Raw genomic sequence first — 25,893 nt, forward strand, 5'->3', positions numbered from 1 at the left:
GCACATTTCACGGCAGAACCCTCTCTTAATCTGACAGTGGCTGATAATTAATCTTGTTCTCCCAGCTGCTGCAATAGGATTATAAAGAGGGGAAGTGCGTCACAAGGTACGAAAAGAGGTTATGCATTTGGTGAAAGTGGGGAGGAAAAATGGGAAATGGGTTCTTGTGTTCTCAAGGGGTATTGTGTCAGGAGATGCAAGCAAGCTACCATGTGACGAGGTACAGAGCAGGAGGGATTGGCTGAGATGCTGGCAGGCGTGTGAGCCAAGCCTGCTCTCTTTCTCTCCCTTTCTCTTTCAGCATCCTTCTGTGATACTGTAGGTGATATGGATACAGCAGCATCCATGGCCTGTTTTTTGCCTTAGCATTCTTTTTCATTTTGCTCTGGCTGATGTACAAATCAGGGATCTAAAGTATTTATTTTAAGGACTTACATTAAGCATCTGGTAACCGGAATAGAATTTTCCTGTATTTTTTCAGGCTTCTTGGAAATTGAGGAATGCAATTCTGCCACCATGATGGAAGGTAGGTTATTTTCTGAGTGTGTCTTGCAGTATTCCTGGAGTTTTAAACGCATTAATGGAGGGGACAGGAAAATGTGCTGTGTAAGTGAGTGACAGAATTGTATATGTTTCTCCTAAAAACCATCTGGAAGCTTTTTCAGAACTGACATGTTGCAAATGATGATATAATATACAGCATGTTTAGATTAGTGCAGTCAGATCCTCAGTACGGTGTGTTGTGTTCAAGATGTGCACATTTCTGTTTAACCTGATCCTCTCAGAGTGATAAAATAGATAAAATTCACAATGGTTCATAGTAGTATAGAAATGTCCTGATCACAAAATAAATATGAATATGGGGTATATTGCATTAAGCTCATTTGATCACTTACATGGAAATTCACTTTCTGAATTTGACGTTGGCACAAGGCTGGTCACTGAAAATGTTGCCCAGGCCAGATTCTGTAGGTTTTCTTTAAAATTTATCGGGATAGGATTTTGTTTGCCCACAATCTAGTTTTAAGGGTATGCAGCTGAAGTGTTTGAGAGGGACCAAATGCATTTGAACCCAAGGGGGTGTCTGCCATGAAGTGTCTCTGGATTGAAGATGCAGGTTTTTTAAAATGTTTAAAATTATTTTTTTTATTTATGTATTTGAGACTCAGAAAGAAATGAGAGGGCTGCAAAGGAAATGTGGCCTGCTGCGGGACATAAGATACTTACAGGAATTTCGTAAGGATGCAAATCTGGGCATATATAGCAAAAGCCCCATGTTGTTTCTTGAACATATTTCAACCTGTCGTTTTTTATTCAACCATATATAAAGCTGTTTTTATGCTTTATTGAGCAAGCTACTAGGAAAAGGAACTATAAATCAACAGAGTAGATGCTTCATGGTTGTTAAAATCAGGTTTTTCTTAATCACTTTACAATCACTTGGATAAAGATAGGAAGGGACCACCTCTCGATACAGTAATTGATCAGGACGTATATCGTCAGCTGTATTGAGACTGCAGTTCTTCTGGTTTTCACACCATACAATGGTGTAAAAATACTGGCCTCTCTAAGGATGATGGGGAGGATTTTGAATCTAGAATAGGTTTAACTATAAAGATTACAATCTGCTCTGGTACTCGTATCAACTATGAAAATAGTTATGTAGTTATCCTGCATATTGAACAAAGATCTTGAGGACTGATTTTTAAATATTTACTTTGAAATTTACAGAAATTGGATCCTATAGTGCATATTGATTTGCACATAATAATTATTTTGTTCCATAACTTTTTTGGGGGGGTGTTTAGCTATTAAAAGAATTAAGGTTATTGCTGTCTGATTCTTTAACTTTAAAATATAGATATAAACTAGTATCAGGTATAATTTTAAAAAACACAGTCTTTAATGGCCTGAGGCTCAAATCCTTTCCATTACCTCTAATTCATCTATGGATCGTTGGTTTTTTGGTTTGTGTTTTTGCAGGGGGAGTGTGTGTGTGTTTGGTAGCGAGACACCTAGGCTGCTGCAGGATTGAAAAAAATGTAAATTTAGATAATTTGTATGTCACACAAATGTGGCTTAATTTCAAGAAGAATTCATAGGAATAAATAGAAGTTGTTCAGTGTTGCTACTTTCCTTTTATTGTTTAGCAAATCTCATGATTGTCTTTTCCCCCTGGCTATTTGTCTAGTGAATTATATGGTTAAAGTGTGTTTCTGGAGATGATACTAATGTAACTCTTTGATTCCCCTTGCAGTGTAGTCTACTGTGTCATCACAGACTGTCAGTTCAGTCCATTCTGATAAGCTTATCAAAGTGCTGCGTAAACCAAAGTGTGGAATTAAACAAAGGCCTGTATTGAGCTTTATGGACAGCATTAGTATGGATTTAAAAGATGCATCCTATACAGGTTGCTTAGCTTGTGCCTTATGGAGAAAAGAGAAATGAAACTGTAAATATTAGGGGGCTCTTGTTGACTCTATTGAGAGAAGAAAACATTTTATAAAACATTTCTGCCTTTAGAAAAAAAAAGGAATTCAGAATTACAGGTTGGATGTTTGTGACTCCTTATGAGATTGCTTACTGTGTTTTTCAATTACCTTAATGCTTCAGGGAGTCCAGAAAGGAAGCAAGACAATAGAATTAGTGGATACAATCATTAACAAGTTTGATTAATTTTTAATAGTTTAAAACAAGAGTTCTGTTTAAGGACTACAACAACAATACAATCAACATCCTAATTCTGAAGACCATCATTTTTCAAAGAGTCATGTCTTGGTACCAGAACATTTTTAAAGTGTCACTGTCCAGTGAAACTTGACCTGAAATGTAGGTTTTATAAAACCTACAACCAAGCTGTTTTTTTAAACTACAACTTTTTAAAAGTTCTCTTAAGTCCTCTGTAATGTTTACCACCATGACATTGAGTTACTGTGCTAGTGTCTGAGAACCTGAAAGAGACTTTAACTAGAAAGAAAAGTGAAATTTTACTAATCGATTTTCATTATCCAAAGTGGGAAAGGGGCAGAGAACAAATGTGGGTCACCTCTAGCTAATAGCCCCTAGATTTAAACATCTGGGAGCCTAATTTCTTGATGGATGTTCCTGGGCTCTGTAATGTTTTCCTCTACCAGTAAGATAGAACCTAATTCTATTCACCTTTTTTGGTACAGTGTCAGACTCCTCTTCTGACTCAAGTGGGTGTCTTGCTGGATGTATTTTAAACAGGCAAAAGTTGTATTTATATATTTTTAATCATATTTATTAAACTGTTGCGTGTGTGCCTGACATGTAATAGGGTACATTTGCTATATCTAAAAATACCTGAGGAAAGGCACGTATATTTCACAGTATGCTTAAAAATCATAATGAGCATCTTAAAAAGCAGCCAAAAAAAATCCCAAAATGGCAGCTGCCTTCAGAGAACAGTGGATCCTGAGCATATACCATAGAATGTCTAGGCTAAAAGAAGTAAATCGGACTGAAGATGATCTCTGTGTGGCTCGAAAGCTTGTCTCACTCACCCACAGAAGTTCCAATAAAAGATATTACCTCACCCACCTTGTGTCTCTAATACCCTGGGACCTACACGGCTACAACTACACTGCATACAGAAATAAATCAGTTTTGAATTTCACAATAATTTATCATAGGACTGGAAGGGACCTCAAGAGGTCATCTAGACCAGTCCCGTGCACTCATGGCAGGATTAAGCATTACCTAGATCATCTGTGATAGGTGTTTGTCCAACCTGCTCTTAAAAATCTCCAGTGATGGAGATTCCGCAGCCTCCATAGGCAATTTATTCCAGTGCTTAACCACCCTGACAATTAGGAAGTGCATACTATATTGTTTAGCTTGTGTATTGCCTTAGTGCCTACTGGAGGCCAACCAGGCACTGTGCAAACATGCTGGAAAGGACATTCTCTTTCTCAAAGAGCATATAATTTCCTGTAGTTTGAAAATGTTGAGAGAAAACACACCTGTAGCAGAATTGCATCATGTGACACAACTACACAAATTGTATTCAAATGACTGAAAACCAGTTATGAAATTCCAGCTTCTCAATAGTCTTTGGTATAATGGCTTGTTGTAGAGATTTGGATCTTCACACTGAGTTGTCAGGTAACTCTGGGCCTGATCCTGTAACTCTTACTCAAAAAATCTGATTGGATGGCATAACAGAGGTAAATTGTGTGCTCCCTTTTCTCATAATACAAGAACAAGGGAACATTCAATACAATTGAAAGGCAGAGAATTAAAAACTTATAGAAGGAAATATCTTTATACAAAACATAATTAACCTGTGGAGTTCTCTGCCACAAGATATTACTGAAGCTAATAGTAGGGTTCCAGAAGGATTAGGCATTTATTAGGGTTCCAGAAGGATCAGGCATTTATATGGATAACGAACACATCCACAGTTACATTAGACTGGATAATTTTTTTTTTTTAATAAGGGATAGAAAACTTCATTCTTAGGGGCTTGTTTATTCCCTAATCTGCAGGGAGTTAGGGGAAAAACTTCCCCTCTGGACATGTTATTCCAGAATTGTATACTACAAAATTTTTTGCACCTTCCTGAGGCGTCTAGCACTGGCCACTGTCAGAAATAAGATAACTAGAGTAGATGGATGGATCCAGTATTACAAGTCCAATGTTCCATTGACTTCAATGTGTTGCAGCACTTGCAGGACCAGACTCTTACTGTCATGCTGAATATACAAAATTAGGACTGCAGGTAATTGACAGTAATTAGTAAAGTCTCCTCTTGGTTACCAAGAGGAGAACCAAGAATGATGCTTTCACTGTATTCTTAGATATTGATGCTTTATTGTTCCATACATGAATTCCTCAATACTAGCAATCCTTCAGGCTCTTATATGGAAGTGTTTTTATGTGCGGTTTTTTTTTTGTTTTTGTTTTTGTCTTCTGTAGTTTTCTGAGCAAAGCCACTGGTAGGTTTGGGGTGATAATTGATGCAATACGTTCAGGCAATAGTAGCACAAGTCATCTGGAAAGATGTAAGGACTGAAAGAGTAATGGTGACCAACAGCAGAACAATTGTGTATGCACAGGCAATGCTTCTCACGATTTTGCTTGGCTGATGGTAACTAGTCAAATACTCTGGTTTCACGAATAGGCTGGATAATATTGCTAATAGGAACATTTGTTATGCATAGTAAGATATATAAAGGGCATTTTTCTAGCTTGCTAGTGCACAATTGTTAGGAGCTGCAGTATCCATCTCTAAAATTTCATAAATACATATTTAATAGTAATGTTGTACACTAATAAAACATAGTGCCGAATATAGCTGCAGATAAACCAAAAGATCCTTCACTCCTTGATTATGGGAATGTTTGGAAGTGGATCTATATCTGGAATTTGTTTCATGCTCATTCATAATAAAAACAGTGTTGAAAAACAGTTCTGTTCACAACTATTATATCTGTATTTTGGCACCTTACTGTTGATACAAAATGTTGTATGTTACGCCTAGGTCTTCTACAAAGATATTAGAGAATCACACTATACTTTTAGGGTTATGCATTCCAACCAAAATCCTTGTTCCTTGTTAATGTGGCATTGAATCTGTGCGACCTCTCTAAACTACTCTTAGGTTTTTGTAGATGTACTGGCTGTTTAAAACAGCCTTGTAAACAATATTAATATTTTTACTGCTTGTGAGCATGTGGTTTATGTTGTTTCACAAATGGTTTGATCAGTCACTATCCAAATCAATAACTAACCATCATCTGCAATGAATAATTTGGTCCATCTTCTATTCTTTTGGAAGGGATGGTTAAGAAATGTATTTTTTTTCACTTCCATTCAGTGAAGATACTGCATTTGCAGGTAGATACATACCTACATTTCAAGTTTGTGTGATATGGCTCTTTTAGTCATTGCATCCCTAAGGTCAAATGTGTTCAACAAAATATATTCAGGTTGGTCTCCAACAGAACAGACAAACAGGTTTATTTAATCTAGTGATCGAGTATTTAATCTCCGATTTGAATCAGAGCATCCCCATCTCTGGGGGTATTTTGGCTTTGATGTTCTGAGTGGGACCAATATCAAGATGCACTAGGCTTGAGCCAGAAATGTGGTGTGAGGGGATGGCTAGTTAGAATATTCTGGATCAGGCCCAGCTATGTACAGTCTTGGGGAAATAACATAAATTTCCCTGTATAAAATAATTTTTCCCATAGCTTGTAAGGAAAGGCAAAGCCAACTTGTGGGTCCTGTCTTATATGCATAGTTGAATCCTTTCACTGTTGGTTTCTGTTCCTCTCCAAATCAAAGTATTGATCCGTCTGTCTAGACTAGTAGCTTGGCAGATAGTCAACCTACTATGGTAGGGGAACACATTAGCAGAGAATGTGAGCTTCTTTTGATGTGGGATGGGACAGTTCTGTTTGGATCCTCATTTCCACTCTTCTCTCAAGCCCCCATGCACATACACACCCCACTGGCCTTTGCTGCAAGGATAGTGTAGTGTGTGTAATTCATGGCTGCAGGGGGTGAAATGGATTATTTGGCTACAGGGTCATGAAGAACCCTCAGATAGGTTTTTAAATCCTCAGACACCCACAAGCCCTGTCAGGATAAGCAACTGAGGCTCTGATTTTCTAAGTGTTGCCCATCCGCAACTTCACTTCATTGGAAGCAGCGAATCCCCAGCACTTCTGGAGATCCTGGGCAAGGTGGTCACACAATTAATGAGCACTTCTGAAAACATCGGGCCTTACATTTTGTGACTGTTGTGCTTCTCCTGCCACTTACAGTTTTTTTAGTCTATGTGCATAAAATCTTCCTGGTGGGTCTAGGGCAGGGGTGGGCAAACTTTTTGGTTAGAGGGCCACATCTGAGTATGGAAATTGTATGGCAGGCCATGAATGCTCATGAAGTTAGGGGTTGGGGTACAGGAGTGGGTGAAGGCTCTGGGGTGGGGCCAGAAATGAGGAGTTCAGGGCGGGTGGGGGCCTGGACTGGGGTGTGTGTGTGGAAGTGAGGCTGGGGATGAGAGGTTGGGGGTGCAGGACAGTATTCTGGGCTAGGACTAAGGAGTTCAGAAAGCAGGAGGGAGTTCAGGGCTAGGGCAGCGGGTTGGGGCACAAGAGGGGGTCAGTGATGCAGGCTCTGGGTGGCAGCTCCTGGAAGCAGTGGCATGTCCCCCCTCCAGCTCCTACACATATGTGCAGCCAGGCACCTCTGCACGCTGCCCTTTCCACGGGTACTGCCCCTGCAGCTCCCATTGCGGGGGTTCCCAGCCAATGGGAGCTGTGTGGGCAGCGCTTGGGGCGGGAGCAGCATGTGTTGCCCCCTGGCTGCCCTTATGTGTGTAACCCTTCTGCCCCTCTGAGTTGGCAGCAACAAGGGCCAGGTTCAGTATCCAGGGGTTCCGTTTCAATAACACAAGGCATAACCGGCTCGAGCCCCCACCCAGTGACCTGGGACACTTACATACCATACCCTCCTGGGCGCCTCTAGGAGGCAATACTTCCCCTCTCGCAAGCACGGAGTCTGAGTGTAGCGAAATCTTTTTAATAAAGGAAGGAATCAATGCGGCATCCCATTGGAGAAACACCACAAACAGCGTTATAACACAAACCATAACCACCCCCCCAAGTACATTTGGCAATGTCCTTTTCCCCTTAGGGTCTTAAGTCCAATCACTCCAAAGTCCAACAACCCAAAAGTCTCTGGTCAATGCCACCCCAGAATTCAAGAGTCTATCTGTAGAGGTCCCTCCCCCCAGCCTGGGTGAAAGGGGCACCTTACGTGGTCCAGGGCCAACTGCCCTGCCTCTCCGTGGGTTCTGCTTCCGCCTTCTCCACGAACTGCTCCGCCTTACCAGCCGCTCCACTCTGCTCCTCCGGCTGTCCTCACAAACTGCTCCGCTCCACCAGCTGCCTCGTGAGCTGCTCCAGTTGTCCCAGCAAACTGCTCGGCTCCGCTCGCTCTGTGGGCTGCTCCACACGCCCCACAGCTACTCCGCTCTGCCAGCCGCTCCACTCCACCAGCTGTCCTGTGGTCCGCTCCAGCCATCCCCATAAACTGCTCCACTCCGCCAGCTGCTCTGTTCCACAGTATAGCTTCAGGCTCCCCCACTAGTTAGCACAGTACTCAGTGCTCCCAGCTCAGTAATTTCAGCTCTTTTGTGATTTCAGCTCTTAGTGATCTCAGCACATAGTAGGGGAGCCCAGTGCTAGTGCACCATTAGCCCAAAGTGAGTTCAGCTCAGCAACCTGTATCTAGAGTCTTAAGGGAATAAAAAATCAACTCTGACATTCCACAGTGGAGAGAGGAGGGGGTGCAACTGGTGCTTCTAGCTCCACAAGGAGCCTGCACCACCAGGCACAAATACCTGTCCCCAACCTCTCTCTATTCACAGGGTTTTGGAACCCATGTCCCTTGTCTAGCAAGTACCACCCAACTGAGGTTGAGTCATTTCTGTCACAAAGCAGTCCCACAGCTCGGCAGTCTGGGATGGGGTAGGCGTGCCTATGCAAATATTTAAGATTTCGCATTCCAGACATTCTTTCCACACTTCCCATACTTCACCACCAGATGTCAGGGTACAGCTCATCCTGACTCTGCTTACATGTGTAGGAGCCAGACGGGGACATGCCGCTGCTTCCAGGAGCTGTGCGGCGCCATGGCACGCAGGGAGCAGAGTAAGCCCCGCCCCCTGGTGAGAGCTCGAGGGTTGGATTAAAATGTCTGAAGAGCCAGATGTGGTCCCTGGGTTGTAGTTTGCCCACCCTTGGTCTAGTGTTATCTTCCCCCCAGCAAAACATTACATTTATTGTTATATTTCAAAGGCTTTGGAAGAACCTTCATGAAGTAGGGATTCAAGTAGGTCCTGGCAGGTATGGGTTCATCAGAGAACAGGAGGGTAACTTCCAGAACAGGTGGAGAAATTCATCCCCAATTCAAACACTGTTAATTCTGCAGCTAGCTTGATATTTTATCGTAGTTCAGATAGGTGAATGTAAAATAATAAATCTTACTGACTGTTAAAAAGTGTCAAAAAGTAGGTCAAAAATGGACCTGGACTGGCAGTTCAGGAAAGGTACATCTCTTGCTGGTTAAATTCAGTATTTGTGCCAACATGCTGCAATTTATATACCTAGGTTAATGATTTAATGATTTAAACCCAAAAATATTAAGACGGCAAAATCTCTTCACTATGCATTGCACCTAAAGAATAGATATGGTGACAGAAGCCAGTGTAATGCAGCAAAATCCATTGTTTGTCCTTGAAGCAAGACAGCATTGTGCAAAGTGAAGGTAATGCAGCTGACAGTATATATTCAAATGGATAGTGTCTCTCTTGTAGTGTATTCTCTTCTCCAGCCAAAATGGGCTGTTACCATATCTTTATTTGCTGTCCTTTGTATGGCATGTCACATGTTGTTAATTTTAATCACCAACCTTCAATTTTAAAGGCTTTGTGCCCTTCTAAAGCCTGAGGGGTTGGCTACTGTTAGAAGTTGGGTAATGGACTCGATTGTCCACTTTTGAGCTATGTCCTTATATATAACTGAGGCTGGCCTAAACGATACTTGATTCTATTCACAGCCAAAGATGATGGAAACCGTGTGACTGGTAAAATGCATTTGGAGGGCTCTAGATTCTTTATAATAACGTTCACCACCATAGCATCTGAGCAGCTAAAATATGTCGATGAATCTAGTCTCTCAATACTCCTGTTGTGAAGTAATAAAGTTTTTTTATTACCATTTCATCACTGGGGAGCTGAGGCTCAGAGATTGTGACTAGCTCAAGATTATACGGGAAGTTTGAGGCAGAGTCGGGAATTGACCTCTGATTGCCTGAGTCCCAGACCAGTGCCTTTACCCTTTCCAAGACTAGCTTCCTGAAGGCTTACAGCGAATTTTTTTTTAAATGACCACTGATTTTGGATTCCCCCCTTTTTATTATTCCTGACTTGAATTTCAGATGTTCTGAGCATTATTGGCTCCCATCAACTTCAGCTGGCATTGTGGGGCTTAGCACTTCTGAAGATCAGGTCCAGGGTATCTTAAATTAGATGCCCATAAATTGGCATCCCTAAAATTAGTGGCTCCTGTTGAAAATGTTGGATTGCAGGTTGTACAGCTCTAGAACCACGTGAAGGACAATCTTGGTGTAAAATGTGTACAATTTTTTTTAATCAGACTTGCTGCGTTTATCAATATGTGTTTGTGTAACAAGACAAGGGGCCCTGGCAAGCCTAGCATGGAGTCAAGGAAGGAAGGAAAAACAGCTCATTTCCTCCATAGTGATGAAACCGGTCAGATGCTCCAGTAAAATGACAGTTCAGAGGGAGTAATTTCCAAATGCAAAGCATTTGATCTTCACAGTAGATTCTCTATTGATCAGGGGTGCTGGAACTAGGGGTGTTAGAGGTGCTGCTGCATCCTTTGGCTTGAAGTAGTAATAACAAACATCAAGTACATGATTTCCATGGTTTCTACCATCAGCACCCTCACTATAAAAATTGTTCCAGCACCCCTGCTATTGATCCTAATACTCAAACACATCTGCAGCAAAGAGAGAAAGATAGAAATGAAAACTCTATTTTGCATTTGCCTTAGTCTATTGTTGAGAGAGTTACATTTTGTATAATGTGAGCGAAATCACAAACGACCTCATTTTTTCAATAGCGGGACATGAAAATGCCTGCTACCTATAAACGTTCTTTCCGACTTATGAGCACTTAGGAAAACGACATGGTTTCGTGTGTTTTGTTGTCATTAAAAGAATTTGTTCAGGATTTTCAGTGGTGGTGCTGTGCATACAGGAAAGGTAAACGTATAGCAGTGCTCAACAATGGCACAGATACCAAAGTATATGCAGGCTTATAAGGACCATTTTGTTTGATAGATAGGCCCACCCAGAACTCTGTTTTGGGCATGTCTGATTTGGATCCAAACTTCATGGTTTGGGTTTCTCTGCTGAGTTTGAAGGCTCCTGCATGCTCTCAAATTTCTTTTGCATGATTTCAATTTTAAAGTCATTTTGAATATGTTACTGCTTAAAATAATAATTTTTTCCTATTTATTTTTATCATGTGAAAAGTATAAAGAGTCAGGTAAAACAACACGGACATGTGCAGTAGTAGGTGTAGAGTAGTAGTAGTATGAGCTAAGCTGTATCTTGCTATTTCACACTAATATCTGGGATTCCTAGTCTCCAATCTAAAATATTAAATACACATAGAAAAGCAAGCAGAGTGCATCTCCAAAACACATTTGGTTCATTTACTTTGATAAGTTTTAGTTATTTACGGGGACATTTTGAAAGGCACAATGGCAGCTAAGTGTCCAACTCCCTTTGAAAGTCAGTGGAAATTGAAATTCAACTAACTCCCCTGTGTGCCATTGGAAATTGCTAGTTTTGTCCTGCCTCTCAGCTAAGATTTAATAGCAATTCTGTAATGAACTCATATTACTAATATAAGATGAATTATTTTTGAAAAATCTACATTAGCATAGAGTGAAGCATAAGGGAGCAATTTCATGAGTGCAGGGCTCATACAACATGTGAATTGGTAAAGTGCCACTATACTCTAATCCAGTGGTCCCCAACCTTTTTGTGGCCAGTAGCACATTCATGTTTTCAGAAGAGTGTGACGGGCGCCAAAAATTACTCATGAACAGGGCCAGCTCCAGGCACCAGTGGAGCAAGCACATGCCTGGGGCAGCACATGCTACTGGGCGGCATTCCGTTCATTCTGCAAAGTTGGAGCCTGCGTTTGTTTGTTTGGCGCCAGTTCTGGGCAGTGCAGAGAGGAGCTGGAGAGAAGCCAGGAGGACAGAAAACACTGGCGCCCACAGCCTGAATCCAGGGCCGGTGCAAGGATATTTTGCGTCCTAGGCAAAACTTCCATCTTGCGCCCCCCCCCCGCCAAATCACATACATTATATACACCAATACACGGTCACAGAGTAACATGTTATAATTTAGAATTTATGTTTCCACGCTTTAAGTTTAGCAAATTTAGAAACAAGTTCCTCCAAGTCAATGCTGTGAGCAATGTCATGTTCTACTGACAAGGTAGATAGCCCAACAAGTTCTTTGTTGCAACATTGATGTTCCATATATGTTTTTATCAACTTGAGCTTCGAGAAGCTTCGCTCACCACTGGCCACAGAAACTGGGAGAGTCAAGAGGATGCGAAGAGCAATACTGTGTTAGGGACACTATCTGTCAGCTCAGAGGGACTGGCTCGGAGCTGGGGGTCAGGGCTGTGGGAGGGATGGGGTCGAGGGGGTTTCCAGCTCAGAGGGACTGGGCTCGGAGCTGGGGGTCAGGGCTGTGAGGGGGATGGGGTCAGGAGGGTGCCTGGGGGCACTGGGGGAGCTCAGCTCTGCAGGCTGCTCTTCTCTCCAGCCATCAGGCACAAGGGGAGCAGGAGCAGGGACCAGCCAAGGACCGAAGGGAGCAGGACCACAGGCACCTGAGGCCGACCTGTGGGGAGGCACTTGCTTACCTTGCCCAATGCATGAGCGTTGGGGTCCTCTTTCTTCCTCCGCTCCACCAGACCACCGCTGAGGCTCTTTTCTTCGTGCCCCTCGCTGGGGCTGACGTGAAGGCTGAGCCAGGGGGCAGCCGCCGCTTTCCTCCAGAAGCAAAGCCCTGGTGTTGCGCCGCATTCGCAGGGCCCCTGCCACGTGCCCTAAGCAGAGCTGCACAGCTCTGCCCAGCCGCCGGCGCCCCGCCGGCAACGAGAAAACTTGCAGAGGCTGGAGCCCCTGCTCTGGGAGGGGGAGGGATTCTGAGCCTCTGCCTGCAGCTCTGGGCTGCCGCAGCGGCGTGCTGACCCCGGGGGACGCCCTGGGCTGCCGGGCTGCAGGCAGCTGCTGCCACCAGCAGCTCAGACTACCTCTCCAGCAGCAGCGGCTGCTCAACCATTTAAAATTTTGGGGGGGGGGGCACCGCTTTTTGGCGCCCCCAAATCTTGGCGCCCTAGGCAACCGCCTAGTTCGCCTAAATGGTTGCACTGGCCCTGCCTGCATCCCCAGAGTACTCTGTCCCCAGCAGGCGTGGGCCCCAGCTTCTCTCCCCTGCTGGGCACTAGGCGGGCCCCATGCCTGCTGGAGATAGAGAACACCAGGGCCCGCAGCCTGCGGAACCGGAGTTCTGTGTCCCCCGCAGGCACGGGGCTGCGGCGTCTCTCCGGCTTAAGCTGCGACTAGGGTGACCAGACAGCAAGCATGAAAAATCAGGACAGGGTGGGGCAATAGGTGCCTATATAAGACAAAGCCCCAAATATCGGGACTGTCCCTATAAAATCGGGACATCTGGTCACCCTAGCCATGGTCCCGTGCCTGCCAGGGACCGAGAGCACAGGGCCACAGCTTCTCTCCCCTGTTGGGCACTAGGCGGGCGCACATAAATGCCCTGGCGGGCGCCATGGCACCCACGGGTACTGCGTTGGGGACCACTCTCTAATCATACAGCTCCAGGAATACAAACAAAATAACTTCAGCCATCTTTTCTATCTTTAAGATTATGCTGCCTGAAAATCTTTCTATCTCTCTGCAGTATGTCTTTCAAATCTTTTTGCAGACTTTCATTTTATTAGACCAATATATTTCAGTTTCAACAAATAGAATAATAGCAATCAAACCACATTACTGATCTGAAATTTTGTTTTTGTTTAGCTGAATATATTAATCACAGATGATACAGTGGCATTCCATTTCACCCAGTTTGCTTAGTCATCTATTGAGCATATTCCCCTATTTCCTTTACGATTACATGTTTAATTTTACTGATGTTCAATCACTGGCTGATTTTTGTTTAATGCTAGGAATAGGAAAGGCTGCCCCATTTTGTAGAATGGTTACAGTTTTTACATTTAAAGCCGCACAATATTAACAGGATGGCATTTTTTAATTTGAATGTGCTTCACAGATGCTAAGAACAGCTATTTATAATAAATTCCCATTTTAAATTAATATATTTAGGGGAAAAAAGAAAGGGAGCAGGAACCAAATGCATCACGAAGTTTTCTTCTATTGATATAAGTTGGCAGAACTCTACTGAACTCAACAGAACTGTGCCAATTTGCAGCAGCAGTAAATTTTGCCTATTATCTACAAACCTGGAATAATAGAGATCCTGGCCCGAACATGGGAATGCACTTAAGCATGTTGGCGTGTTTTCCTGAATCAAAGCTCCTGTCTGTAAATTCTGGTCTAATTTACTGATGTAAATTGACTTGCTTCCAATGGTGTTATTCCAGATTTAAGCTAATGTGAGATCAGAATCTGGAACCCTCTTTGACATTTTACTTACTGAAGCACATATGGCCATTCAGTGAAGTTCCATCTGAGAAATACAAATACAGTATGTGGTGTTCTTATTGTAGGCTCCAGGCATGCAGTTCATGTACCCTAACTGCTGGTGGAATGCACATATATTTTCTTGTACTGGAAGTGGCATGCACAATGGTCTCTAAAATGTACAATGCACACACCACGTACATACATGTGGAACTACAAGGCTGAAATAAACATGTCATCACATGATATGGTCACATTCTAGTTTTGCAAAACCACCCCTATTTTGCTCATTAAACCTCATTTGTGGCTTCTTATTGTGACAGCTTTGTGTATTCCTCATTAAGGAACATTTTTAATGTTGATGTGCACATAATCCCTTTTGCTGCAGTGAAGGCTGTGGTTAAAAAGATTGCTTAACTTGAGTGATAATGAAATTCTAGACCAATTCATAGATCCTTTTTAGTAGATGTTTAACTGCAGTATTGTCAAGGTATTGATTTCAGTGCAATTGCCTAAAACAATCTGTGTGATTGCTCTATAAATGGTCCAAGTGAAGAATGGCAGAAGATAACAAATTGTTTCAAAAAATTTAGGAAGCTCAGAAGGGGTGGGATGTCTCCTGGATTTGAATCTAGTTCAGGTTTCACTGGCTAATACTCTATGGCAGCGGTTCTCAAACTTTTAGCAACCCGAGGGCCCCCATTTTTGGAGGCGTGAGGCTGCTAGGCGAGGTCACTATTCCCTTATCTCAAGACCCTTCTGGGCAGGGGCTAGGAAACATCCTGACTTCCCTAGTCAGGAAGAGAGCTTTTCCTCTAAGCCATAAAGAAAGGTATTGCTCCATTAGGCCCAGTGAACCTTTAGGCCTTCCTTACAATCACTCAATAGAATGATCAGTCCCCAATTCCATGGTTGCTATGGTGCTACCAGGCTTTGTGGTTTAGTTAAGTTAGGAGAAGACAGCCAGCTTTCTTCTTCCATTGATCTTTGGAAGAACAAGACCTGAAGCCATGGGCCTTTTGTGGTCAGGCCATAGGGGTGATGGATCAATGGCTTTCCCTGGTGGCTCCCTGAACATAAAAGATGTGGGAGAGCAACCAGCCAGTACATCCCAAAGATTCAGGGCAGAGGGCACTGCACCAAATAAAGCAGAGGAAAGGGGAGAAGACTACAAGGCATTCCCTCATAGCAGTAAGAATAAATAGGGGGTGGACGTCTTGAATGATGGGGGTGGGAGAAAAATGGGTTTTAGTGATATCTGTGACATTCCCAATTCTGTCAATTTCCTTCACTCCAAAGATTGGCAGAACATGCTGGACCTGGAACTTAGGATCTAAGTTCTCTACAAAGGTCTCTCTCAACAATACAAACAACTTGACAGAAATGCCCTTCAGATTGACCAGAATCAAAACTGACTGATGGGAAGGAAAGAAGCAGCAGCAAACTAAATGTGACAAAATTTCTAAAAAGCTCTGACACTTTGGGATTTACATTCTTTTCTTAATAGAAGTACAGTCTGAGGCAGTGAGCAACTAGGAGACGCTTTGAGAGTTGTTTTTTTTGCCTCTCTTTTAAACCTCAAATTAATAGGAACAATGTAGGGGAAGAAGGGAAAATGTGAAAAAACATCTGCTATAAACCTCTAAATGTTTCAAAGATTGCTCTGTTTTTTTTCATTTTGCAATTTATCCCAGATCCATTTGATGCTCAGTAGCTGCCGGTTTCCACTATCCTCAGCAAAGTGGCTGTTCAGACTTCTGATAAAGCCTTTGGTGGCATGGCTTTTTCTTCAGAAAAAACACCATCTTGCAAAGGATAACATTTGACAATTTAAAAAAATAATCAGAGATTATTACTGTTTAGGCCCACAGCAGTCATAAATATTATTGCTATTAAGTGCAACTCTTTTTGTAGATGAGTTATTGAGAAAAATACTTGTAAGTCCTACACCAACATGCTGTAGGGAACTTAAAATATCAACTTGAGAATTAAGCTTCATCAAGCATGGGATGTGTCTGAGCACAGTTTGAAATAGGCTAAATGAAGAAAAAGCAGCATCCTATTCAGAAGGAATATGGAAGGCATTTAAACATCGTGTGATTGCAGCAAGGCAGCATTTCACATCTTTTTCTCTCACATCCATTTGCAGCTGTCAAGAAAGCAGATTTAGGATTTGTTATCCTGACCAAGGAACCTTCAAAATTATGATCTGTAGAAGCAGGATGTGAACTCATTAAGCATGCATACTGCTATGCTGTTGAATAAATAATAAACATGAATGCAGTTAAAGCATGCCATTCATGTATAAATGTGGCATTCAGTTTTGTGATTTCCCAAAAACAACTTTGAACATTACGTCTAATATCACATGCTTTCTATACATAAATATTTAATTACATTAACCATGTTTCATTCAGTGTAATTTTCAGTTCTCATATTCGGTTTCTTCTGAGTATCTTCACCCCATCCCCCTACCACATACACCACTCTCTCCATGATAATAATTGAAAACAGACGTGTTCATAAATAGTTTCACCTCCAGCTTTTATGTCACCTGAAAGTAAAAATAGATTATGGCATCATGTGATAGCACTAGTAAAACATTGAAGCCTTTCCAGAAGCATTCAAAAACCATGCTGTGGCATGATTGGCAGAATTGTGTATAGAATTGAAGAGTAGTCTCTGGATATTTTATTCTCTCTCTGCTGATGAAGACTGAGCCTCTGATATACTCTACAGATGAATTTGTAGACACTCTCTTTAGTCCTGCTTTGATCATTACCAACATGTAATAATGGATGTGTAGGTGGTTTTAGAGATGTGGTAAGAAGTTATTTTTTTCTTAGCTTCTTAGCTATTCTTAAATGCCTGAATTTAATATACCCATTGAAATAACAAGAGGTTTAATCCTGAAAGTTTTACTCAATGCAAAACTTTCAGTGTATTAAAATGGGATGAAGTTGATGTGGGAAGAAAAATAGTGACCTCATACTGGAAAAATCTCTGACAGTGGCAGAAGCCCTATCCCCTGCGTTCCTTAAATCTACACTGGAAAAAGAAGATTCCGTGAGGATCTGCGATGGCAGGGTATGAAATGCACTATTGGATGAAACTTTTGGCTGAAACTTGTTTTGCCAAAAATGCAAATTCAGGCTGACTGACACATTTGATGAATTCGTGTTGATTTCAGCAAATTTCCGGTTGAATAAATTCACAAAATAGGAGGAGAAGGAGGTGCCCCTCCTCTTATGGATAGGCCAGTGGTTGGAGCACTCAACTGGGATGTCCCTGTCCAAAGTGGGGATTTGAACCTGGATGGTTAGTATCCTAGCCATTGGGCTCTTGGGTATAAGGTCAGCTCTTCCTCCTTGGTTTTTGCATTTAGCCCTTCAGTTTCTGCTTTTATTCACTGTTGTTAATAAAGGGTTAATGGCCAAAATGAAAAATTTCAGACCTCTCAGTTTATGAAAAAAATCAATTTCTGGTTGAGACCAAACAAACAAACAAACTTCAGAACTGCCAGAGAACTAAAAATATCAGTTATTCACACAGCTCTAAAGAGGATAGGCAAGAAGATAACAGGTCTCTTCTGTCTCTAGCTTTTATAACTTGTCTCCTTTTTACGTTTTTAATCCATTAGTGTGACTGATTAATACATAAATTCCCTAAGCATTAATTCTTAAGACACATTTATTAAAAAGTTTTTCAGATTAAAATAATTCCTCTAACAATTCTTAGTAGAGCCTTGTCATTTCAAAGGCAGGGTAGGGGGGCCAGCTGTATCTACAACACACTGATTTAGAATGTTCCCTATCTATGTCTAAATGTGTAGGATCTAAAACTCACTTCAAGCTTCTACCAAAAAGTAACAAGGAAAACACAGGAAAAACTTAGTATAGTTTATTTGGCTGGTATACGGTGGTAAGATTTTAAACACCGCTTCTTTTTTAGAAAGTATCAGTCACAACAATTTAAAAAGAGAGCACGGCAAATAATTCATACCAGTTCATTCCAATTTTGTTGAAAATTATGTGGGAAATTATTTCTGTTAATTATTCATACTGCTTAAGTTGTTCACAGAAGTTTGTTGCAAATACTGAATATTTGCACCTTTTTGATGAGACTTGCAGGCCAAAATGACATATTTCTGTTCCCTGTTTGGATGAGTCTATCTCTTATTTCCGAGGTGAATCTGACAATTGTTCTGCAACATTTGCTTAATATGTAGTTTTGGTGAAGGTTCTTTACAGCAAATGAATATAAAGCAAACATACAGGAGGCATGAATGCAAGAAAAGAAAAATGATTTTTAAAAAAATTATGGATTTTTTTTTGTTTTAGTTTTTTCTCCCATCTTTGGCTAAAATCTTGTTACAGAACATGAAAAAGTGGTTTTTTTTGCATTAAATATACAGCATCACAGTGTCTAACTCTATAATAATACAATTATATAATCTAATACTTTGCTTTTATAACTTTTCTTTCACCTAAATATCTCAAATCACTTCAAAGTTGGTAAGTCTTCCTACTCTAGTGGTGGGGACATGGAAGCATAAAGCGATTTATTAACTGTTCTGAGGCTTCTGAGGTATTTAGTAGCAGAGTCTGGAACAAAACCCTAGTCTTTTGGCTCCCAGTCTCCTGCGCTATTAGTTAACTTAAGTTTAAAGCAACAGTGTTATTAGGGAGTTGGTATTTGATGATGATGGAAGAGGGGCCACTCAAAAGGCTTCCAGGAGGAGGAGGAGGAGGGACAGACCAACACTACATTATCTTGCTGGACACACCATATAAAGAAAAGCCGAATTTTGAGTAGAACATTCCATTACGTTTTAATGTAAATAGTGTTCAGTCATCACAGAAATAACAATAACAATGTTAAGCCCAGATTTTAAGGCTATTTGGGCATCTGTGCTCAGTATTGCAATGCTTAACTGATTTAAGAGCCTAAATCTCATTTTCAAAAGGGATTTAGGCTCCTAAATCATGTAGGTGTTGCAACGCTGAGCACAGCAACACCTAAATAGCTTTAAAAATCTGGGCCTTAATGTCTTGATAACTCATTTGTTCCCTTTAGTTTATAACCACCCGAGTTTACTGATATCAGGCTGTGCTTCAAGGTACATCTTGTCTGTCTTGCTCATACGGAGATGGTGTGGAATGCTCCGGTGTTTTTGTTTGTTTGGGAGTCAGATGTTTCTACTCAGGTTGTTGCTGGGTTATTTGACTTGCTCATGGGGTAACTGACAGGGCTGTTTGTTTACATATATTTTCAAAAGCTTTTTTGTCAAGGGCAAGCAACCATAGCATCAAATGGGCTCTCAAATTGTAGAAGACTAAAAGTGTAAATAGAAATGTGTGATCTCTGTTGGTACAAAAGGGTGAAGGGCGCATGGATGTGGAGTCAATGCTTAATATGTCTCTATATTTTTCACTTTATAATAAAACTAAAAAGCCCCAGCCTCTAGGCACCCTTGACAATATATGGAAAAATATTCAACATGCACTTGAATAAACGAGACTGCCCCTGGCAGCAACAAAAACTTCAATTTGAGATCCCAGCCAGAGTTGACTTTCTCTAGTGGAATGGTTGTCACACATGCCTCATGCAAAAAAAGTCTCTTATTAGAAACTGGACAGAAAAAAGATAGTGAAGGGAACCACAGAAGGATTTGGATAGAGGGCACTTTAAAAACTCTGTTTTTATCATGTGTTGTTTTTTCAATTTTGTAATGTTTTCAGTCAGTTCTACTTTTTTTTTTTTGCTTTTCACCTTCACAGCCCAGCATAAACTGCCATTAATATGTACAAAACCTTTGATCCTTAGAAAATAGTCCACAAACCCTGTTAGCCCGAACACAGTTCAATTACAAATGCTCATCAGCATAATAGTACAGTTTTTTTGTTTTGTTTTAATGTTTTATTTTAATAAAACCCACATTTCTTTATTGCAGTGAGACTACAAGGGGCATCATAGACATTTCTGCTGCATCTAGCACAGAAATTGAGTTTACAGGCTGAGGGTATCAAGTTAAAAGAGAGAGTCTGTTAGACCTTGTAACTAGCCAGGGATCCCAAGTTTAACAGAAGGAAATAGAACATAAGAACGGCCATACTGGGTCAGACCAAAGATCCATCTAGCCCAGTGTCCTGTCTTCCAACAGTGGCCAATGCCAGATGCCCCAGAGTAAATGAACAGAACAGGTAATCATCAAGTGATCCATCCCCTGTCGCTCATTCCCAGCTTCTGGGAAACTGAGGTTAGGGACACCATCCCTGCCCATCCTGCCTAATAGCCATTGATGAACCTAGCCTCCATGAACTTATCTAGTTCTTTTTTTGAACTCTGTTTATAGTCTTGAAAAATACTGAAGTATTTGTGTAGTATAAATACTAAGACTTCTAAAATAACCAGTTTTGCATTGATGATACACTGTGAAATTATCCAATCTATTTTTAATCAATAATTTTCAGGATTATTCATTGCTCAGTCTGCAGGACATATATGTAAAGGTGAATGCGTTTTTTTCTTTTTTAAGCAGTCATATCCCCTAAAGCTATGCCTTAACCAAAGAGTTAATTTTGGTTATGAGTACTGTGGAGAAGATTACAAGGACACTATTGTGTAAGCCCAAAAGTAATGTTAAATCCATTGAAAAAGAAATGAAAGGTTTGCAGCATTCTTTTCAGGAGATATTGGCATGCATAGTATAATGTGCGTGGGTGTCTGTAGATAGATTGTCTGCAGCAAACGGCTCATCAGAAAACAGGCCAAATAAAAAATGTGTGTTGCAGCTCTTCAGCAATCTGCTGAGATGGTGCACAGCTCAGGTCCCAGAACTGCCTCCCAACAGAAATGTGACCTGTTAAAATCTTAGCTGAGTATTAGTGGTTGTTTCCTGTTAGCCATGGGGATGTGGGGGATTTTATCAGCTTTGTCCAGTTAGGACAGAACAAAGTTATGCTGACGTTTTCTCACATTGAAAGCTCCTTGTCTTCTCTTTAACATAAATCTGGAATCTTTTAGAACTTGATCCTTCCCTCTGAAACACGGATGTGCATTGTTGTGTATCTAAATCAGCTGCATGACAGCTGATACTCCAAGCAATGCAGTGATAGCACGTCTGCTATCAGAGGTCAGGGCTGAGAATTTGGACCTGACATTTTACAGATGATTAACTGGGGGTGGGGGGCAAAGAAGCAGGGTCTAGCAGTTAAATAAAGGACAGAGAGCCAGAACTTCTGGGTCCCATCCCTTCTGTTTTTTTCTGTTTCTCTGGTGTATTGGCAAATCACTTAGTATCGCCTTTGCCTCAGTTTCCCAAGCTATAAAGTGATCTCACAGAGATGTTGTGTCTTTAATGTTTTGAGACCTTCACAGGAAAGGTGCTACATTGCTATTAGGTATTATCTCAAGTGGTTAATCAGTCAACAGGGAAGAACAATAAAATGAGTCTTGACCAGAGCTATTTAAAGGAGAAAGATCCTGTTCTATACTATTACTGTTCTGGGCACCTTTCTAAATAACACAAAACCTTTGAAACAGGCATTTGATCTCTTTTATGCCAGCAGTCAATTAAATTGACAAACTTTATCTAAGTCCAACTAATTTTCCATAACGATTGGGCCACTACTTTCTCTTGCAGAAAACAGGCAGGGGAATCCCTTGGCTGCTGTGTATACATACTGTAAGACTTTATATTTAAAAAAAAATCTAATCTGCACTGAAAGCAGGTATTAAGCATTTGATATAATTACATTGATGAATAAAAGATGGGAAACAATTTATAGTTGTTCTTTATATAATGTATTAAAACATGAAATTTATTGCAGCACCTTTATTGTTCACATAGACTGCTGCTCTTCTTAATTCTCTGTTAAATCTTATAGTAAGAAAAAGAATCAGACGTTGGTTCCCCACTCCAGCTTACATCTGCTTCCTCTATGGACCTTTAAAAACAGATGATAATATGGTCTGCAGTCAAAATATAGCAAAGGACAAGTATAAATCTTAAATGTGTAATTCAAATGTGTTTGATTGCATTAAGCTCCCAGACTTACATAGATTTTAGTCAAGTGATTGCAATTCAGCCCCTCTGAAAACAAGAAAAATGCCACCCCTTAATGCCAGCCCTGTACTTGTGACCCCCCAATTGAGAAACATTGATCTAGATGAGTTGACGTACCCCCCGGAAAACCTCTGCATACCTCCAGGTGTACAGGTGGTATCCCTGGCTGAGAACATCAGGTGTATCCCTGGCTGAGAACATCAGTTTGGTGGGTAGGGAAGCATTTTAATTCTAGAAAGCAGAACACATACTGACCAGGGTGGATAAAAATCAATGATTTAAAAATAAATCCACTTTTAAAAATTAAATTAGCTTTATTTTTAAAAAAACAAAGCATATTTTAAAATTACATTTGAATTTGGAACTTGTGTTAGGGCCTATACTTACACAATCCATTAAAACCACTAAAATTAAATACAAAAATATTATTAAGTAGTACATGTTTGGCAAGTTTTTAAAGAATGTCAACCCTCTGAATTGGTGGAAGTTACTGGCTAAGTACCTGGAACTGGAGTTTGTTGAAGTGTTAAATCAGCTTTTGACAGCAGTGACCTCTTCAGCAGGTGCAGAGAAGTTTATTCTACATTTTATTCTACAGTTCTCTGAAAACATCCACTCAATGTGCGGCAGCAGTCAAAAAAAGCTAACAATGTTGAGAATCATTAAGAAAGAAAATATCATATTGCCTCTACATAAATCCATGGTACACCCACATCTTGAATACTGAGTGCAGATGTGGTCTCCTCATCTCAAAAAAGATATACTGGATTTGGAAAAGGTTCAGAAAAGGGCAATAAAAATTATTCAGAGTATGGAACGGCTACCATATGAGGAGAGAGTAATAAGACTGGGACTTTTCAGCTTGGGAAAAGAGATGACTAAGAGGAGATATGATAGAGGTCTATAAAATCATGACTGGTGTGGAGAAAGTAAATAAGGAAGTTTTTATTTACTCCTCATAACACAAGAACTAGGGGTCACCAAATGAAATTAATAGGCAGCAGGTTTAAAACAAATATAATAGAAGTATTTTTTCACACAACGCACAGTCAACCTGTGGAACTCTTTCCAGAGGATGTTGTGAAGGCCAAGACTATAAAAAGAACTAGATGAATTCATGGAGGATAGGTCCATGAATGGCTATTAGCCAAGGTGAGCCGGGATGGTGTCTCTAGCCAGAAGCTGGGAATGATGATTACCTGTTCTGTTCATTCCCTCTGAAGCCCCTGGCATTGGCCACTGTTGGAAGACAGGATACTGAGCTAGATGGACCTTTGGTCTGACACAGTATGGCTGTTCTTATGTTCAGTTTGCTTAACTATCTCAATTCAAAACTTGTTCATTCAAAGTTAAGAAACAAATTGGAAATTGAAAAAGCAGGAAACCTTGTTTTCCTCTCCAATTTATGAATTAAAAACTGGGTGTGAGAAAACGAGAGCTACTTTTTTCTGGTCACCATGTGCTTCGAGATTTTAGAACTATCAGCTCAATTCACTAATTACAGATAACACTTCCTTTTGTTTAATAAATCAGTTAGTTTTGAGTGTGAAACGTGTTTATTTGTATATAGAGAATATATTTTAAAAGATGGCACATTGAAGGTGTAATTTTAGCTACAAATTCAATTAAAATGTACAAAAACAGAATTGTATTTGGTAGTATTTCCATCTGAATGGAGCTTGACCTGAATCATCTAGTAAATAAGAAATGTGCCATTCACCTTTTCTAAAATAATACATTTTAAAAATCAGAATCTGAATAAATGTAAGTTAAGCCATAAAATTGTTTAAGTAAATGTGTATAGTTTTAGTGACTCCTCCTGGATAGCAAAAAAAAAAAAAAAAAAAGAACCAAATTTACTGTAAAGTCTACATTTAATTACAAAGTAACATGTTTTAATGATTCCCAATTACTGAGAACCAACTTTCTTTATTAATATAACTAAAGTACAAATGCAAAACATGATTCAAATTGATGATGTAAATCGGTCCACCCTGATACCAAGGTACTATGGTCTCAACCTACCAGCTGCGGAGTGTTGAGTGACTATCTGCTAAAATTCAATCCAGGGATAGACAGAAAGTGGTGAGGCACCAGCAGGTTGTGTGTAATTCCCAGACTAACAAACGGCACTTCTGCCTAATCAGAGTTCATAGATAAAAGAACACAGAATAGTCAGTCTTATTTCCACTCCCAAATGCAGACACAATCCATTCACAAAACCCTCATGATGCACTACGTACCTTATGGCATTAGTGCAAGTGGCACCTTATCTTGAAAAGAGTAACATCTAGAGGAAAATACGTCAGAGAGGATTGTTAATTCTGTTCCACTTTTCATTTGGAAAGAGTTGCTTAAGATTTAGTTCTAGCACCACACTTTCCTTACCCTTCCCCCGCCCCTTGGTTACCAACGGATATCCTAGAAGCTTCCTCCCCCTCCCCCCACAAATGGATATGCAGTCTTGGTTGATCTAGCACGATTGTAAGTTTTAAGGAGGTGGCTTGGTGTCCTGCATATTAAATCTGCAGCCTCTCAGCTCACACCTCCAGTGGAGATGCTAATTGGCACAAATTTTGAAGTTTCGTAATGTGGATTGTTGGCCATTGGGAATTGGACTAAGACAACCTACTTGCTTCATGTAGACTACCATAAAGCTGATGTATGGTAACAGCTCTTTGTTATGACCTGATTTGGTTTTGAAACATTTGACCTAGTCCTCTTTAGCTATCTGGGTCCCCTCTCACCCTCCAAATCCAGGTTTGTTATAAGTTGTGTTATCCTAGTTTATCCCCTATAGAAAATGATTGTTTAGACATTTCATGGTCTCCCACTTCTTCTGCCTTTTTGCTCTGTCATGCACATCCTAACCATTGATTTGAATTAATTTAATACTTATAACAGATGTTTGCCTCTGTGATAAATGAGTTTTATATGTGGAGGAATATAAACATTTCAGTGTAATTTTTAAAATCTTAGAGACAAAATAATGTAGATGCAAACACATGTTATCTGACAACTGTTAATATTCTTTGTGTGCCATATAAAAAAAATCACAGAATATGAACATTTTCAATATTCCTCTGTAAATGCTATATAAATTAAAAAAAAAAAGATGAGTTCATAATGCATGTAGATATTTTACTGCAAATGGAACTATCTAGATAGCGCAACTTAAATATTTTAATGTAAAATTAGGGTCAACAATTTATATAAAAATCATAGTGAGAGGCCCATACCAAATTAACTCTCTTCCATGCATATGTGCCTTATAATAGGTATTTTATCATATAGTCATGTAATGTGTATGTGTCATAAGCATAAATCCCAATTCTGAACCTTAGTGTCCAAAATGTGGGTGCCTAGCATGAATCCTCTAAGCTTAATTACCAGCTCAGATCTGATAGCGCTGCCACCAGACAGGAATTACAGTGCCTGTCTCACTCTGGTCTCCCCAAACCTTCCCTGGGGGACCCCAAGACTCAGATGCCCTGAGTCTCACAATAAAGGGAAATAACC

General features: G+C 40.5%; 1 protein-coding gene across 1 annotated transcript in view; it reads left to right on the forward strand.

The window, feature by feature from the left end:
- The first annotated feature begins 222 nt into the window (after nt 1–222).
- SGIP1 (SH3GL interacting endocytic adaptor 1) overlaps nt 223–25,893 on the forward strand; it is a 157,183-nt gene continuing 131,512 nt past the window's right edge. The window contains exon 1 of the mRNA XM_032771942.2: nt 223–526. Coding sequence (XP_032627833.1) covers nt 517–526 — 10 coding nt within the window. The 5' untranslated portion in view covers nt 223–516. The remainder of the gene's footprint in view (nt 527–25,893) is intronic.

Source organism: Chelonoidis abingdonii, chromosome 7 (genome assembly GCF_003597395.2).
Source record: "Chelonoidis abingdonii isolate Lonesome George chromosome 7, CheloAbing_2.0, whole genome shotgun sequence".
In the NCBI taxonomy this organism is placed as follows: domain Eukaryota; kingdom Metazoa; phylum Chordata; order Testudines; family Testudinidae; genus Chelonoidis; species Chelonoidis abingdonii.